Here is an 18,527-nt window from a genome sequence, read left to right as displayed (position 1 = left end):
CTTCCACCCCAGCCTTTCAATGGGCCAGCCACCCCCCCAGCTCACTCCCCAAGGGACACCCCCGACCAGCTTGGCCTAACAGTGAAATCCTTGCTGGTCTTAAACATAAAAAAGAAGCTCACAAGAAGGGGAAGATTGGACAAATGACCAGGGAGGAGTATGCTCAGGCGTGCAGGAGTGAAATCAGGAAGGCCAAATCACACTTGGAGTTGCAGCTAGCAAGAGATGTTAAGAGTAACAAGAAGGGTTTCTTCAGGTATGTTAGCAACAAGAAGGTGGTCAAGGAAAGTGTGGGCCCCTTCCTGAATGTGGGAGGCAACCTAGTGATAGGTGATGTGGAAAAAGCTAATGTACTCAATGCTTTTTTTGCCTCTGTCTTCACAAACAAGGTCAGCTCCCAGATTGCTGCACTGGGCAGTACAGCATGGGGAGAAGGTGACCAACCCTCTGTGGAGAAAGAAGTGGTTCGGGACTATTTAGAAAAGCTGGACGTGCACAAGTCCATGGGGCCGGATGCGCTGCATCCGAGGGTGCTAAAGGAGTTGGCGGATGTGATTGCAGAGCCATTGGCCATTATCTTTGAAAACTCATGGAGATCGGGGGAGGTCCCGGATGACTGGGAAAAGGCTAATGTAGTGCCCATCTTGAAAAAAGGGAAGAAGGAGGATCCGGGAAACTACAGGCCAGTCAGCCTCACCTCAGTCCCTGGAAAAATCATGGAGCAGGTCCTCAAGGAATCCATTTTGAAGCACTTAGAGGAGAGGAAAGTGATCAGGAACAGTCAGCATGGATTCACCAAGGGCAAGTCATGCCTGACTAACCTAATTGCCTTCTATGAGGAGATAATTGGCTCTGTGGATGAGGGGAAAGCAGTGGACGTGTTATTCCTTGACTTTAGCAAAGCTTTTGATACGGTCTCCCACAGTATTCTTGCCAGCAAGTTAAAGAAGTATGGGCTGGATGAATGGACTATAAGGTGGATAGAAAGCTGGCTAGATCGTCGGGCTTAACGGGTAGTGATCAATGGCTCCATGTCTAGTTGGCAGCCGGTTTCAAGCGGAGTGCCCCAAGGGTCGATCCTGGGGCCGGTTTTGTTCAATATCTTCATTAATGATCTGGAGGATGGCGTGGACTGCACCCTTAGCAAGTTTCCAGATGACACTAACTGGGAGGAGTGGTAGATACACTGGAGGGTAGGGATCAGATACAGAGGGACCTAGACAAATTAGAGGATTGGGCCAAAAGAAACCTGATGAGGTTCAACAAGGACAAGTGCAGAGTCCTGCACTTATGACGGAAGAATCCCATGCACTGCTACAGACTAGGGACCGAATGGCTAGGTAGCAGTTCTGCAGAAAAGGACCTAGGGGTCACAGTGGGACAGTGAGAAGCTGGATATGAGTCAACAGTGTGCCCTTGTTGCCAAGAAGGCTAACGGCATTTTGGGCTGTATAAGTAGGGGCATTGCCGGCAGATCGAGGAACGTGATCGTTCCCCTTTATTTGACATTGGTGAGGCCTCATCTGGAATACTGTGTCCAGTTTTGGGCCCCACACTACAAGAAGGATGTGGAAAAATTGGAAAGAGTCCAGCGGAGGGCAACAAAAACGATTAGGGGTCTGGAGCACATGACTTATGAGGAGAGGCTGAGGGAACTGGGATTGTTTAGTCTCCAGAAGAGAAGAGTGAGGGGGATTTGATAGCTGCTTTCAACTACCTGAAGGGGGGTTCCAAAGAGGATGGAGCTCCGCTGTTCTCTGTGGTGGCAGATGACACAACAGGGAGCAGTGGTCTCAAGTTGCAGTGGGGGAGGTCCAGGTTGGATATTAGGAAACACTATTTCACTAGGAGGGTGGTGAAACACTGGAAGGGGTTCCCTAGGGAGGTGGTGGAGTCTCCTTCCTTGGAGGTTTTTAAGGCCCAGCTTGACAAAGCCCTGGCTGGGATGATTTAGTTGGGGATTGGTCCTGCTTTGAGCAGGGGGTTGGACTAGATACCTCCCGAGGTCCCATCCAACCCTGATATTCTATGATTCTGTGACAACAGAGGACCTCTGCTAGCTCAGCCCTACCCCTGCCCAAACTCTGCTGGTGCCCCTCACTCCCGACCCGCAGCTCCCTGCTAGCCCAGCCCTGGGTTCCCCCCAGCTCTGACTGTGCCCCTCACTCCCAACCCCAATCCCAGGTGCGGGCTGCCCACACACACAGATCTGCCAATGGCACCTCTCCCCCTTATTTATAGAGTTCAAGCCGAGCAGGACCACTATGATCATCTAGTTGGAGCCGCTGCGTCCCGCAGGCAGAAGATTCCCCCCCCTCCCCCCCCACCCGTGACCCTGCACCAGCCCCTAGCACCTGGCTGAGCTAGTGGGTCTTGTGACAAACCTCCATCGTTACACAAGCTGCCCTGGCCGGTCTGACCCCTGACAGAGACGCCCATCCCACTGAATTGTGCTACCATCCACAGCTCACGCCTAGTCTGAACGACCCAGCGTCCACCCCCAGCCGTGGGGCTGAGCGCTCTAGTGCTGATCCTTGCCCTGGCAGGTACCCCCGTCCCTCCATGCAACGTGCTCTGCTGATGCCCCTCACTCCTGACCCTGACCCTGGGCTCCCCCCAGCCCTGCCAATGCCCCTCGACGCGGCAGCCTCCAGCCCGGGAAGTCTGTGCCCAGGAGAGGCCCGGCAGATGGACTTCGTGGTGGAGACAGAGGCCCAGCCAGCTGCAGCCTAGTTCCGGGCTCCCAATGGGGATGGGACGGTCCCCCGTGAAGCCCTTCAGAGTTCGCAACCACCCCTGGCTCTTGGCCAGAGCACTCCCCCCCCCCCCACCTGCCCCAGGGCCTGGGACCGCTGCAGTCAGCACGGCTGGGGCGCCAGGGCTTTCCGTGCTGAGCCAGGAACAAAGCGGCTGTTTGTGGAGGGCAGTGTGGCCGGAGCCAAGGAAGGGCCTGGAAGCGGCGGGGAGTGGAGGACAGATTATTCATCGGGCTGGAGCTGGCAGGGGGTTCAGGCTATTCTCACAGTAAATCAGCCAGGCAGACAAAGCGGATGCCCCTCCCCCCTCGGCCCAGCCCAGACCCCCAGCACCGAGCCCAGCCCACCCCGGGGCAGGAGCACCTGCTGCAAACCAGCCCTGAGACCCACAGCCTGACAGCCACGATCCCCCGCAGGCCCTTCTCCCCTCGGCACTGCCCCCCCCACCCCGCTAGCCTGCCCCAGGGCAGCTGGGGCTTGACACAAATTCACCTGTGAAGGGCGCCAGGACCAGCCCATTAACCCCTGAGCCACACAGCCCCCCCCCCCGCAGGGACTCGCCCTGGGGCCCCGCCCCAACAGGGCCCAGCTGCTGGGCTTTGGGACAGGGACGAGCCCAGACACATCTGCCCCCACCGTGCCCGGCGCAGGGCAGCCAGTGGGACAGGCGGGCGCTCCCCACTGCCTGGCCTGATCGTTACCAGCCAGGCAGTGCCTGAAGGCTGCAACGTGCCAAGTACAGTCCCCATGATGGTCCCGGTGCATTTCCAGCCAAGCCTGCGTGTTTATGTAATAACAGAGCCCGCACGGCCCTGCGGTGCCCCTCAGTCCTGACCCACAGCCCCCTGCTAGCCGAGCCCCGCCCCTCCCAGCTCTGCCAGTGCCCCTCAGTCCCCACCTGCAGCCCCGATATCCCAGCCCTGCCCCCCCCCCAGCTCTGCCAGTGCCCCTCAGTCCTGACCCACAGCCCCCTGCTAGCCGAGCCCTGCCCCTCCCAGCTCTGCCAGTGCCCCTCAGACCCCACCTGCAGCCCCAATATCCCAGCCCTGCCCCCCTAGCTCTGCCACTGCCCCTCAGTCCTGACCCACAGCCCCCTGCTAACCGAGCCCTGCCCCTCCCAGCTCTGCCAACACCCCTCAGTCCCCACCCATGGACGCTTGCAAGCCCAGCCCTGGACTCCCTGAGCCTCAGCTCTGCCAGTGCCCCTCAGTCCCCACTGGCAGCCCCGATATCCTAGTCTGTCCCCCCAGCTCTACCAGTGCCCCTCACTCCCCTCCCGCAGCCCCAATATCCCAGCCCTCCGCTCCCTGACCCCCAGCTCTGCCAGTGCCCTTCAACCCCAACCCCACAGCCCCCTGCTAGCCCAACCTTGGGCTTCCCACAGCTCTGCTGGTGCCTCTCAATCCTGATCTGCAGCCCCCCCCCCCAATGACCTGCAGTCCTTGATGCTATCTCCCTTATCTAGACACAGCTGGATGAGTTGGTGTCTGTACTGGGGCCAGAGGGTGCTCGGGTCTAGACATTCCCCCCAGTCTCTGAGACAGGCACCGGCTGGAGCCCCAGCCCCTCGGGGCGCAGTGGGGAGAGTCGCCCCCAGGAGAAGGGCCTGGGTCAGAGTGGGGTCCCCATGTTGGGCACTCAGGCTGGGCCGGCTCGGCTCCACAGGGACAACCTGGCCAATCCAGACCCAGACCCCAAGCAGGGCCGCTCTGCACAGCTGTCCCCCTGACACAGCCTGCTCCATACCCCACACCCCGTTCCCTGCTCCACACCCCGCTCTCTGCAGCCTGCTCCACACCCCGCTCCACACAACTTCCTTTGCAGCCTCAGCCGCAGGAAACCCCCCAGCCTGTGACAACAAGCAACCCCCAGCCAGCTGGGCAGGGGCCATGAGCAAACACCATCGCCACAGGATACGGCAGCCCAGCCCAGCCCACGGCCCCTTTGGCGTTGGGGGTCGGGGCTGGGCCCCACTCGGTGCCCGGGCGATGACAGGTGCCCTGAATCGCCAGCCGCGGCTATGCCCGGAGCCGGGCCCGGCTCTGGCGCAGTGCAGCAGCCCCGGGGTCAGCGTCCTGCCGGCTCTGGGGTGGAGCACAGCGAGCTGGTCTGGGGTCCCCGGCACCGGGCACAGAGGGGCCCAGCAGGGGCAGGCGTTGGAAGCGGGCACAGGACCGCGGCCCGTCCCAGGGAGCGACGCTGACCAGGCCGGTGCCCACGCCCGGGACTCCCGCTGCCCCCGGGCACCGAGGCATGGGCTGGCCCCACTCCACGGGACCCCCCAGGCTCCGGGAGGAGCAGCCGGGCCAGGCCCCCCCGAGCCCCAGGGCCCACCCCAGAGCCAGCTGCAGCGGCGCAGGGGGACGCCGGGCCGGTACCTTTCAGCGAGCTGATCTCGTGCTGGATGCAGCGGGACGCGGCCATGGCGGGTCCGGACAGCCGCTGCCTCCCGGTCCTGCCCGGCTCTGCGGGGCCGGCTCCGGGGGGCGGGGCTCCACCGGGCCCCGCCCCCCGGGCCCGCGCCAGCCAATCCGGGGCCGGGGCTGCGCCCATTCATTCATCTGCGAGCGCGGCTACTGCGGCAGCGCGGGACGCGCCGCCCCCTCCCCTCCCCCCCCGCCGCATCTACGCCGGGCCGGGCCCCTCCCCCGACTCAACTGGCTTCAAATAATGAGATTTTAGAACAAGACGGAACCTTAGCCCCCCCCACGCCCCCTCAGGCCCCTCCCCCACACCCCCTGTGCCCCCTCCCCCCCCCTCCCCCCCTGCACCAGGGCACCCGCACCTCCCACTGCCCCTGCAACGGGGGGGGGGTTCCCCGTGACCCCCGACCCAGGCACTCGGTTTGGGGAAAACTCCAAATGCCGCCCGCGGTGCCTACGCCCGGCAGGGGCGGCACAGGGCGGGCGCTGGCCCCAGAGATGGCTGGTGCCACGGGCCAGCTGAGCCCACGGGGCCTATCCCCTGCACCCCCTGCATGCACAGGGGCCTGGCCCCACAGGACGCCTCCCGCACCAAGGCCCCCAGGCTCTCGCTGAGAACAACCCGCTGGAGAAGCCAGACCCTGCCCGGCTCTGGGCCTAGCCCCGCACCGGTACATTCATGGCCCCTCTAAGGGCCAGTCGTAGTCAGCCCCAAGCGCTCCGGCCTGGCCCCGCACCGGTTCATTCATGGCCCCTCTAAGGGCCAATCGTAGTCAGCCCCAAGCGCTCCGGCCTGGCCCCGCACCGGTTCATTCATGGCCCCTCTAAGGGCCAGTCGTAGTCAGCCCCAAGCGCTCCGGCCTGGCCCCCCGCCCGCCGCCCTGCCAGGGTAGATCTGCACAGCAAAGAGAAACCCACGGCTGGACCGGGGCAGCCGGCTCGGGCTCTGGGGACCCCGCAGAGCTCGGCTCCGTTGCCAGCTCGCCTGAGCACCCTCAGAGCGGTCTGCAGCTCAGCGCCCAGCGGTGCGATGTGGGGCACGGGGCAGCACCATGACTGCGAGGCGCAGGGTGGCCACCATCCTACCAGCCCAGTGTCCTACTGTGCCGGGCGGCAGCCTGGGCCCAGTGCTTGGCCCAGCCAGGAGGCAGCTGCTTGCTCCCAAGCAGGGGACAGGAGCCGACCCGGGGCAGGTAGGGGGCTCTGAGCTCAGGGTTCCTGGGAGGCTGGCTCTGGCCCCACAGCTCTGCCTAGAGATGCGGAGCTGCTTCCACAGCCCCATGGGAGGGGCAGACCCCACCGGGCATGGCTGACAATGGCCCCGGGGGCTGGAGAGTGGGCAGCACGTCCCAGGGAGCCCCCCAAGGAAGAGAGGAGCAGTGAACATGACCCATGGGGGAATGGTCCCTGAGGCCCTGCCCCTCCCCCCATAACCACCCCATGCACACCTAGGGCACAGGCCCTGCCCCTCCCCCCATGCATGCTCAGGGCACATGCATGGACACGACAGGTCCCGCAGCGTCCCAGGGGGACCAGGCCCTGCACGCCCAGGGACGCTGTCCTCGCTGCAGGGCTGGGGCTGGGCTCTGCGTCCTGGCAGGCTACTCCCTGCCTGGTGCCAGCTCTGTGCTAGTGCTGCAGGAGGGTAATAAATCCAGAGCAGGAGGCCCCATGCCAGGGCTAGCCGTGGGGTGTAGCACTGTGCTGACACCACCCTGCTGGGAGCCCACAGGGCAGCAGGCGGGAGAGGATGGGCAGGGGGTCAAGCCTACCCTGCAGCTTCCCCGTGCCAGGGCAGGGGATACGGAGCTTCGTCCCAAAGCAGCTTTGGGGGCGACTCCCTCGAGGAATCCCAGCTCGGCCCTGCTCTGGCCCCAAAGTCGGCACTGGAGGTGGAGCTGCCCCCGGGGCTGGGGGCTGCAGGCTGGGGGTGCACCAGGCCTAATGGGGGCTGGGAGGCCTCAGGAGCTGGCACTGCCAGGCCGGCGGCTCCAGCCTCAGCCCACGCTGGGAACTAGCCACAGCCCCTCCTTGCCATTCCCCCCCATCCTGGCCCTGCACCCTCCCACAGCCCACTCGGCAGGATCGACTCCCGCAGTCACGGCCCCTCCAAGGCCCTGGCCGGGCTCAGCACCTCCTCACCCTGCCAGCCAGCATGGCCCATGGTCCTCTCCAGCTCCCCCCCAGCACCTATCCCCAGTCCCCGTGCTCAAACAGCCACGGCGCACCGCCCCCTCACCGCCTGCCAGGGATCTCCAGCAGCAGCCAAGCCCCGGGGGAATTCACCTCGGGGGGACCGGCCGCGCTGGCCCCAGGCGGGGAAGCAAAGCACCCGGGAACACAAGCACAGACAGAATGGCAGTGACAACCCCAGCACCCTCTCCTCAGGGAGCTGCCCCAGGACCAGCAACGGGCCAGGCATGGAACCCAGGAGTCCTGAGCACTTTAACCAGGAGACCAAGTGGCGCCTCTCAGCGCCCATGAGGCACGAGCCCAGGGGGGGCTGCAGCGAGGACTCATCCGGAGAGGGGATACCGGTTATCCGAGGGCAGGGTGCCCGGGACGGATGGCGAGGCAGCGCAGTGCCCCCAGGGCAGGCGGGAGTAGCAGACCCTAGCAGGATGGGGACTGAACCTGCGACCAGCAGCCCCTGCTCCAGCCCTGAGGAGGCCAGTGCCGGGGGGAGGAACAGCCAGCCTAACGCTGCCCCAGCCACGTCAGCACCCAGCTCAGCACCCCTGCAGGGGACCCCCGCTCAGCCAGCCGGGGGTGGCGGGCTCAGGGCTCCCCTTGGCAAGACGGCTCTGCTAGGGCTCCGACCGCACCCTGCTGGCAGGGCCCAGTCTGCAGGGGCAGCACGAGCCGGGCACACGCCAGCCCCGGGCAGCGCCATGCTGTCCCTCCCGCATAGGGCAGAGATGGGGCACGGCGAGGACGCAGCCCCCCAGGGCCAGACACAGCTGGGGGCCACGCTCCATACCCATGGGCAGGCACAGGGGGCACAGCAACAGAGTAGGGCATGGGCACGGCCGGGGCTGGGAAAGCCACAGCCCCTGACAGCGACACGCCTCCCCCTGCCAGGGTCCCGCCAGGGTCCCACCGGGCTCTGTCCCCTCCCCACGTATTCCAGACACTCTAGGCAGAACGGCACCTGCATCCCGGGACTGGCCCAGCCAGGGACCTCCAGGAGTTCCCCTCCCTGGGGCTCATCCACACCCTCATGCCCAGCTGTGCTCCGCACGCCCCCAGCAGCCCAGAGTTGGGGGGCAGCAGCCTGCCCGTCAGCCTCCCGAAGGGGCAGACCAGGCCACATGCATTTCCCCTTTAAGGGGCAGGCCTGTCTGGGAGGGCGGGGGAGGCCTTGCACAGAGCCAGCCCCCAGCTCCCCCTGCATCTGTCAAGCCTGGAGACTGCCCTGGCGGCTCAGAACCAGAGACCTGGACAGGGCTGGGAGGGGAGGTCCAGGGGAGGGCTGGGGTGAGGGGCGGGGGGGGGGAGGGCTCTAGGGGAAGCCAGACTTGTTTAAATAGCTACAGAGATTCCATTGCTATTGACATGCGCCCAAAGCCCTGGGCTCCAGAGAGCCTGTAATCCCAGCCAGCACCCGCCCGTCTGACACCCGCCCCACCGCAGCTCTGTTCCCAAACCCCCAGCCCTCCCACAGAGCCCCCACACGCACCCCTGCCCTCCCGTGCTACCAGAGCCCCCTCCACCATCCCCACACGCACCCCGGCCCTGTCCCCCCAGCGCACACCCCTGCCCCCCCATGCTCCCAGAGCCCCCTCCACCCATCCCCACACGCACCCCGGCCCTGTCCCCCCCAGCGCACACCCTTGCCCCCCCATGCTCCCAGAGCCCCCTCCACCCATCCCCACACGCACCCCGGCCCTGTCCCCCCCAGCGCACACCCCTGCCCCCCCGTACTCCCAGAGCTCCCTCCATCCATCCCCACACGCACCCCGGCCCTGTCCCCCCCAGCGCACACCCCTGCCCCCCCGTACTCCCAGAGCTCCCTCCATCCATCCCCACACACACTCCGGCCCTGTCCCCCCAGCGTACACCCCTGCCCCCCCATGCTCCCAGAGCCCCCTCCATCCATCCCCACATGCACCCCGGCCCTGTCCCCCCCAGCGCACACCTCTGCCCCCCATGCTCCCAGAGCCCCCTCCACCCATCCCCACACGCACCCCGGCCCTGTCCCCCCAGCGCACACCCCTGCCCCCCCGTACTCCCAGAGCTCCCTCCCTCCATCCCCACACACACTCCGGCCCTGTTCCTCCAGCGCACACCCCTGCCCCCGCCCTGCTCCCAGACCCTTGCAGAGGGCTCAGCAGGGTCTCACACACGGGGCAAGGGGGGGCCCTGCAACAGGATCTCACAGACGTGTCCTGAACTGCCCTGGGCCTGCTGCAGGTGCGTCTCAGAGGGAGGATGGGGCAGCTATCAGAGCCAACCCCCTTTTCCATAGGGCCCCCGGGGGGAACAGCACCCCCCAGCATTATGCAGTGCACTCCCCGCTCCAAGCCAGTGGATCCACCTGGACCCCAAACCCACAGCAGCTGCCAGCTCCTGTGGCGCAGACGTCACCCCGGAGCCCAGCTGGGCCCCAGACACAGTCGCTCCGGCCTTCCCAGCATTTACAGCCCCAGCCTCACGGCGCCCTCTGGGCCCAGGGATGAGGCCATGGGGCCTGGTGGGCCCAGCAGGGCAGCTGGTGCCCAGCGGGTATCTGGCGCCGGGCCCCCAAAGTCAGTGCGTGCAGGTGCTGGGGTCCTGCCCAACCCCGGCTCGCTCAGCCTGAACATATCAGAGGGGGCAGCCCTGCCTGCCCACATCAGCCCAGGCCCCAGAGCCTGGCTCCAGCCACCCCCCACGGCCCTGCCTGGCTCATCCTAGATGCCCCTGGCCCCGAACCCCAGCCCTGGCAGCTGGTCCCATCAGAGCCGAGCCCCGCGCCGGACGAAGGGCTCCTGCCGGCAGTGCCTGGTATGCCCTATTATGGGAACAAGCACACGGGCGCTCCCCTGGCCCAGCCCAGGCGCTCGGAACAGGAGCCCCAGCCCCCCCGGAGCACCATGGGGCCAGCCGGGGGGCAGGGCTGGTACCTTTGTATCTCTCCCGCACCTCCTCGTAGGCTTGGATAAAGTCCTTCTCCTCCGGGTTGGGGGGCAGGCTGCCGAGGCTGAAAGCGGCCATGGGTCAGCGCAGCGAGAGCTCCTGGTGTCTCTCATGGGTGCCGAGCAGGGGCTGGGGCTGGCAGGCATGGACCGTGAGAGCCCAGCCCAGCCCAGCTGCTGGACTGACATTCCAGCCGGCCTGGCCCTACCCCTTAAAGGAACAGCCGCCCACGGCTCCAGGGCTGGGAGGAGCCGGCCCACGCGGCCTGCCCCCTGCGGGGCAAAGCCAGGATAAAGGGGGTGCTGAGCCCCTCGCCCTGGCACGGCACCCACTGTACAGCACTGCAGGAAGGGAGCAGGGCCGAGCCCCATATCACTCGGAGGGAGGGGCACAAGCCAGGGCTCCCCATACTCACCTCTGACCCACTTCACCATCCAGGGTGCGGCGGGACATCCAGCCCACCCCGCCCCCAAGCCCAGCGAGCCGGGGATGGCCCAGACAGAGTCCGATGGGGAATTATCCCCCGGCCCCAGACAGGCCAGGACCCGCGGCCCTTCCAGAGCACCCAGAGCCGTGAGCCGGCCTAGTGACCGCTGCCCAGACACTGGATGCAGCCAGCTCGGGGGTGCAGCGCGGCCGCCCACGGCTAACGCACAGGGCAGCTGGGCAGCCCAGCCAGATGACACATGCAGCTGACGCAGCAGAGGGAATTGGGGACAGGCCAGTCACAGACACGGCGCTGTCGGGAACGAAGGACGAAGCCCAGCATCCTGGCACCGGAACACAGGCCTCGGGGGCTTGGGGCAGCACAGGCTGGTGGGTGCCCCCCGCCCCCCCGCCGGCCTGGTCGCAGCGAGCTGGAGATGCAGGAGCCTGCAGAACAGAGCTCCCGGCACAGATCATGGCAGCCCCAGAGCGCCCGCGGCTGAGCACTGGGGGACGGGAATGCGCCTCGGGGCCAATCGCCCGGCCTCTGCCGCTCAGTGGCTGTCCGAGCATCCGGCTCTGTCTGTCTGCCCCCCCTCTTCCCGATTTCCTCCTAGGGCGAATGGCAACTCCACTTTGCTCACCAGACCCCCGCAGCCTGCACCCCCCCGAGGAGCCAGTGCCCTTCACCTGCAGCTCCCCCCACAGACCGCCCAGCTCCTCCCCCGCCCCGCAGCTCTGCCAGGGTAGCTGGAAATGCCTCTGCTCCTCCTCCCCTGCTGCGTCCAAGCCAGGCCGAATCCTGTGGCAGTGAATCCACTTGCACGGCCCTTTCCCCGAACTCCCTGGCCATCGGCGGCTCCCCGACCTGGCTGGGCTGCACACGTAGTGCATGAGGCTCCTTCAGAAGGGACCACGTCCTTTTATCACGCGGCGCATTCACCCCCGGCTTGTCCCCGGCAGCCAGGCGACCCGGGGGATTTGTAAAGCCCCGTCTCTGAACTCAGGCCCTGCCACGTTTCCAGCTGCCCCCTCCCTGCGCTCAGATTCCCCTCGTCCCCACGGCAGGGCCCGACACCCCCACTCCCCAGCATGGATGCCACTGGCCAGGACACAGCCTCTGCTCTGCCCCGGCTCCTGGGCATGCGCTGGCCTCGCTGCCACGGCCCATGTGCACGCATGGGCTCATGGTGCCAGCCACCGTGCCAGGGCGCTGGGCGCCCCCAATGCACAAGCAAAACCCCTGGCAGGTACCCGTGCCCTGCCCCAGCTGTGCCAGGGACCCGGCCGGCGAGGGCACAGAGCTGGGGGCTGGCGAGGGCACAGAGCTGGGGGCCGGTGCAGTCGGTGCGCAGGCTCTGCAGCAAGGTGCATCTGGCCGAGCCCCCGCGCCCCAGGCCGGTGACTGCCACGGGCTGGGATTTGCAGGGTGACTCACTGCTATTCTGAGCTGTCGGGCCCCCATCTGGCTCCGGGACGGCATCTCATTTGCAGCTGCTCCAAGTCAGGCAGCGGGAGGCCGACAGGCCAGGTGCCCGTCCCTGTGCCAGGAACGCTGGTGAGTCACTGGGAGAACCAGGTGGAGGCGGGAGCCCCACACGGGAGGAGGGAGCATCAGCCCTAAATTTAGCTGCCCAAAGCCTCGGGTAACCCAATCTGGTGCGAAGGGCTCAGCGGGAGGGAGGGACAGAGCCTGGCGCCCGACAGAAATAGCGCGGAGGGAATTCATTCACCGCCAGGGACATGCCGGCCACTGCCCACAGGCACAGCACACAGGACGGCACTGCGAGCACTGCTCAAGGGCAGAGGGGCTCGTCCAGGGCCATGCTGCCCGGCCGGGGCGTGGACAGGCCGGAGCCGATGGGGACCCAGCTCTGCCTGGCACTCGGGGACTGGTGCAGGGAGGCTGCAGCCACGCAGGGTCCGTGCCACCCACAACCCTGGGGAAATCCCTCGCTGCGGCGTCGCTGCGCCGGGCCCTGAGCCGGATCGGTCCCACGCCCGAGCTGCTATCATCCCCTGCCCCTCCCCCCCACGGCGCATGCCCCCGCTCCATGGCGCACCCCTCCCCTCACCACCAACCCCCCCACACACACACCTGGGCACCCCCCGCCCCCACGCACAGTCCCCCACCCCACAGCACACTCCTCCACCAACCCACACACACGCACCTGGGCACCCCCCAGCACAGACCCCCACCCCACAGCACACCCCTCCACCAACCCGCACCTGGGCACCCCCCGCCCCCACCTCCCAAACACAGACCCCCGCCCCACAGCACATACACATGCAAACCACAGCCCAGAGCACCCCCTGCCCCTCCCCCCACGATGCATGCAGCCCACCCCCGCCCCCCAGCACACCCCTCCCCTCACCCCACCACCAACCCCCACATCCCTGGGCACTCCCTGCCCCCACCCCCCAGCACAGACCCCCACCCCACGGCCCCCTCCACCAACCCCCACAAATGCACCGCAGCCCAGAGCAAGCTCCCCCCACCCCACCCCACTGCAGGGCACCAGGGGGAAAGCACAGATAAACCCACCCCACTGCGCTGGCTCACCCAGCATCTAGGCAGACACTGGCAGACCCTGCCAGGAGCTCGATGGCAAACCCCCCAGGACCAGGGCATCTGGGATGCGGGGCAAGAAGCCCCCCACCAGGGAGCCCCCCAGCCCCCCTCACTCCAGTGCTCACTCGGGGTGCAGACCCTGTCACCCCACGCAGAACCACCCACGGAACTGAAGGCACCAAGCCCACCCAGAGATAGCCCCTGCCCCACAGTGCCTGCACCACGCAGAGCCACCTCCGCGAGCCCCCCCCCCCGCCCATACCACTCACAGGCCCACCCCCCCACGGAGCCCCATCCCAGTTCCACTCAAAGCACCATTCCCCCAGTGCCCCACCCACACCAGTCAGAGCCCCGCCCCCCACAGCCCCCAGTGCCCACACCCACACCAGTCAGAGCCCCGCCCCCCACAGCCCCCAGTGCCCACACCCACACCAGTCAGAGCCCCGCCCCCCACAGCCCCCAATGCCCCCCATCCCGGTCAGAGCCCCTCTTACAGTCCCGAGTGCCCCCATATCAGTAAAAGGTTTGCCCCACCCCCACAGGCCCCAGTGCCCCCCATATTGGTCAGAGCCCCGCCCCACACAGCCCCACCCATACCAGTCACAGCCTGGCTCTCCCCACAGCCCCACACCGGTACAGGTCAGAGCCCCCCCCACTACCATACCCACAGCTCCCAGTGCCAGCCCCGCCCCTACCACTCAGAGCCCCCCCATCAGCTCCGCCCCCCCCCAGAGGTTAAAGCCCCACCCCCAGTCCCCTCCTTACCGGTCAGAGCCCCTCCCACAGCCCCCCTTAGAGCTCCGCCCCCACCCCGGGTGACTCAGTGCTTCTGCGGTCACCAGCTGCTTTGGCTGGGCCAGGCCCTGTCCCGGGCCTCAGGCCTTATCCCCACAGCGCCCCCCGCAGACGGGGCAGGGCTGGAGACGCCCCCTCCCAGGCTGTAGCAGGGGGCTCTGCCCTCCCGGTGGGCTGCGGGGGGTCGGCGTGCCCCCTGCAGGGCAGGGGGGGGTCACGGGCTCTGGATGCGGAGCTGTTGGCTGACTTGTTCCCACTGCCCGTCTGTCCTGCGTGTAGCAGCCGCGGCCCCGGTGCAGCGCGGCCCGTCCCCAGAGCCCCACAGCACAGCTCTCAGCCGTGCCAGGCGCCGGCCAGACGCTCTGTGGGCTGCATGGGCATCAGGGTGCACCTTCAACCAGTGCGAGGGCATCCTGGGGGGCCGGGGGCTGCAGGGAGACCTCCCCCCTCACATTGACTGGAGCTGAGGAAACCCCACGGGCCCATCTGGTCAGTCCCTGGGGCCTGGGCATGTTTGGCCTGGGGGCCCTCTGCCCCGGTCCCTGGGCTCTGCCCATCCTGGTCTGAAATGAGCCCACACCCCAGGGGGGTGACTCCCAGTCCCCATCCCGCTGCCGGGGGCTTCTCTGGGACCTTCCACCTGTCACGGAGTCCCCGGGCGATGCTCTGGAACTGCTCCCCACAAAGCCAGTCAGGACTTTGGGGAGCCTCCTCTCCCTCGGAGCAGACTGTCTTCAGGGCAAGAAGCTCACACGGCTTCAGCTCCTGGGTCTCTCCTGGGAGCATTCAGCATATGCCCCTCCGTGCGCTTCCCACCGCGAGTCTGCCCAGGTGGGTCCTGGGGAAGCCAGAGGGTTCTGTACCCCCACTTCGCAGTCAGACGTGACTCTCAGCCAGCCAGTAACACAGAGGTTTATTAGATGACAGGAACATGGTCTAAAACAGAGCTCATAGGTCCAGCGAACGGGACCCCTCGGCCGGGTCCATTCTGGGGCCCAGCCCTCCCTTCCAGTCCCCAGACAGCTCCAAACTCCAACCCCCTCCAGCCCCTCCTTCTCTGGGCTTTGTCTCTTTCCCAGGCCAGGAGGTCACCTGATCCCTTTGTCTCCAACACCTTCAGTTGGCACCTTTGCAGAGGAGGGGCCCAGGCCATCAGTTGCCAGGAGACAGAGTGTCGGGCATTTATGTACCGTGGCCCTTTGCTCTGCAGCAACCATACACCCTTATCCCACCACCTAGATACTTAAGAACTGCATAGGGGAAACTGAGGAAAACATTAACAACAGTCCCACTTCGTCACATCTCTCCCCCATTCGAGACCGAACTGAGTGGGGTCACTGCAGCCAGTGACCATTGCGAAGTTCGAACCCAGCAATGTTCCCATGGATGCCCCAACATCCCTCCCATTCCTTGGTGAGAATTACACCAGGCCCTTCCAGTTTCATGCCCTCCCTTAGTTCGAGTGCACTTGATGGCACTCGCAGGCCGCATGTGGGAAGGTTTATGCGGCCCGTGCCCTTTTGCCACCCCAATACCCCTGGGGTTCAAACTGGGACTGGGTCTTCTCCCAGCACTTTGGTCTGGAGGGCTGCGATTCGGGCTCTCTTGGTTAAGAGCCCCTATCTTGACCTTGGCCAGCTCTGGGCTTGGGCAGCCACTCCCCACCTTGTGGTCCAGATACAACACCTCTGTCATCCCCACCTTACACTTTCCAGATTTTACCGTCAGTCCCACCACCTTGAGGCAGCCCAGCACCCTCTTCACCTGGGACACCTGTTCCTCCCAGGTCTGGCTAAAGACACACATGTCATCGATGTACGCCAGGACCAAGTCCTCCATCCCCCTCAGCTTGTCTAGAATCTCCCCAGGCCTAGGCATGGGGTAGGCATCAGACACGGTGATGGCTTTAAGCTTCCAATAGTCCCCACAGAACCAGATCATCCTGTCTCCCTTGGGGACCAGCCCCACGGGTGAGGCCCATGGGCTGTTGAACGGCTGGATCACATCTAAAGCCAGCATGTCCTTGACCTCTCTCTCCAGGTTCTGGGCTCCTTTCCCAGTGACTCTGAATGGGGGACTCCTGATGGGGAGATTGGCTCCCACCTCAGGGAAGAGATCCACCCAGGGGTCTTCCCCCTTCTCCTCCCAATCCTCCCTTTTCAGGTCCAGGGGTCCCCTCACTCTTCTCCCATACAGCAGCTCGAACGTGGATTCCTGGGGCACCACCAGCTGCCTCCCGATTTCCCCCAGTTCTACTTCCCCTTGGGGAGCCCATTCCCAGTACAGGAATCCCTTCTCCCACAGGACTCTGTCCCTGCAGCCTTCCCCAAGTGGGTTTGCAGCGCTGTGGCCAGCAAGTTCCCTCAGCTTCTCCAAGGAGGGATCCCTCTGCAGCTCGGTCTGGAATTCAGCTGCTGGGGAAGGGAGTCGGACCTGTTCCCTCTCGCTGGCTGGGCCTGGGGTCACATCCCCTCTGAGCCCTGTCCCTGGTAGCTCCCTCCCTGCTGTGTAATCACTTCCCAGCAGCACATCTGGACCAGGCAAACCTGGTGGTCAGCTGACCTGCCCTCCCTGTGTATCCCCCCACTCAGCTGGGGTCTCAGCTCCCACATTGCCCAGCACTGTCCTTGTTGTCCCAGTGGGGGCAGGCAGTGAGCTCTCTGCTCTCCTTACAGCATCAGAGCCAGCGTGAGCCCCCTCCCAGGTGTGCAGGGAGGTGGGGAGCATTTCTCCAACACACTCAGCCCCAGGGGTCTGGTTACAGGTAGGCAGGTATCCTGAGCCCAGCAGCCCCTCCCTCCTGCCAGCCAGGTCATTTGCATTTTCAGTGACCATTTCCATCTTAGCCAATTGGTTCCCTGGATCCTGTCCCAAAGAGACACAGTCACCCCCCATCAGGACCTCACAGCTGATATCCTCCTGGGTCTGCACAGGGATCTGGGCCATAGGCAGGGAGAGGGGCTTCATCCCTGGGACCTTCACCCAGGTCACACAGCCCTTCAGCATCTGCGGCTGCACCACCCGGGGCCCGACAACAGTTCTCTCTGTCCCAGGGTCTCGCCACCCCAGGCATGTCTCCCCATTGACCCCCACTTTCCGCTCCCACTGGGGGTCCAAGGGGCCTGAGCCCAGGAGACTCCACGCAGACATATAGGCCTGGACCAGGAGTGAGAGCCTGTCCACCACCCACCCATCTGGCTGACGGCGTCTATGGCCTTGGGACCCAGGAAGGGTGTTAGATACCGGGGCTTTTCCGCAGGGTCCCCCTGGTTCAAATCACCCGCCTGCTCGAAGGCCGTGTGGTGGGCATCCACATCCCCCCCCCTTAACCAGGGGCAGCAATTTAGTGTCGAGGCTCCCTGCGGAACTGGCAGCCCGGGGTCTATCCCCACTCACCCCTGGGGAGCCCCCTATGCCTCTCCGCTCCACCAGCGCCAGTCCATGCTGCTGCTGCTTCTCCTGCAGCTTTTCCTCGGGCTCTCGCGGTCTCTCACGGTCCTCTCGCTCTCTCAGACTCAGCTCCAGTCCCATCTGTCTCCGATCCCGATGGGGAACCCGATCGTGAAGACCCCCGTCCGGTTGGGGACAGGACTCTTGGGGATGCCTGGCTACTGCTCCAGCTGCTCCTAGATCCTCTTGTAGCCCCATCTCGGTCAGGAATCTGCTCCTTAGAGCGGTCCTTGTCCTCCAGCTGCACTAACTGGGCCTTGGTGAACTTCCCAATGCGTAACCCTCTCTTTTTGCACAGGATTACAGTGTCCTTCTTAAGGAGATGGTGATAGGCCATCACTCCGCTGTTCCCAAGTTGCTTTGGACTCACAGGCCTGTGTGCTCTCAGCTCCCGCACAGTTTCCAGGAAGAACCCCTAGTGTGCCAGCCCTTCTCATGGTCACCACCTCTCTCCCAGGGTTGAGCCGCAGACTCCTCCGCCCGGGGACCGCTCGCTGCAATCCCCAGGGGAACCCTGTTACAGCAAAGTCCTTCTCTCTCCCGGGGTTGATCGGCAAGCTCCTCCGCTCCTGAGACTGCTCGCTGCAATCCCCAGGGGGACCCCGTTACTTCAACAGTCCTTCTCGCTGGTCACACACTCCCAGGGGTTAATCGTCCCCTGAAACCGTCCCCCCTCTGTTTTACTGCTCCCCAGTCACTTACTGCAAGAAGCGCCATTCACAGGGTGCAGTACATCCCACCTCTGCCACCAGTTGTCACGGAGTCCCCGGGCAATGCTCTGGAACTGCTCCCCACAAAGCCAGTCAGGACTTTGGGGAGCCTCCTCTCCCTCGGAGCAGACTGTCTTCAGGGTAAGAAGCTCACACGGCTTCACCTCCTGGGTCTCTCCTGGGAGCATTCAGCATATGCCCCTCCGTGCGCTTCCCACACCGAATTTGCCCAGGCGGGGTCCCGGGGAAGCCAAAGGGTTCTGCACCCCCACTTCGC

General features: G+C 65.3%; 1 protein-coding gene across 13 annotated transcripts in view; it reads right to left on the bottom strand.

Annotated features, from left to right (window-relative positions):
- The window catches only part of PLEC (plectin), a 149,052-nt gene that overhangs the window by 99,339 nt on the left and 31,186 nt on the right, over positions 1–18,527 (bottom strand). For 2 of the 13 annotated variants that reach the window (XM_065582319.1, XM_065582322.1), the window contains exon 1: positions 10,285–10,500. The exons of 9 other annotated variants lie outside the window; for them this stretch is intronic. In XM_065582319.1, coding sequence (XP_065438391.1) covers positions 10,285–10,375 — 91 coding nt within the window. In that variant the 5' untranslated portion in view covers positions 10,376–10,500. Of the gene's footprint in view, positions 1–5,134; positions 5,259–10,284; positions 10,501–18,527 lie in introns of those variants that run through there. 2 more of the 13 variants (XM_065582313.1, XM_065582314.1) reach the window with 1 other exon arrangement.

The sequence above is a fragment of the Chrysemys picta genome, chromosome 2, assembly GCF_011386835.1.
Source record: "Chrysemys picta bellii isolate R12L10 chromosome 2, ASM1138683v2, whole genome shotgun sequence".
NCBI lineage: Eukaryota > Metazoa > Chordata > Testudines > Emydidae > Chrysemys > Chrysemys picta.
The sequence above is the reverse complement of the archived record's forward strand: the minus strand, read 5'-3'. Positions and strand labels throughout refer to the sequence as shown.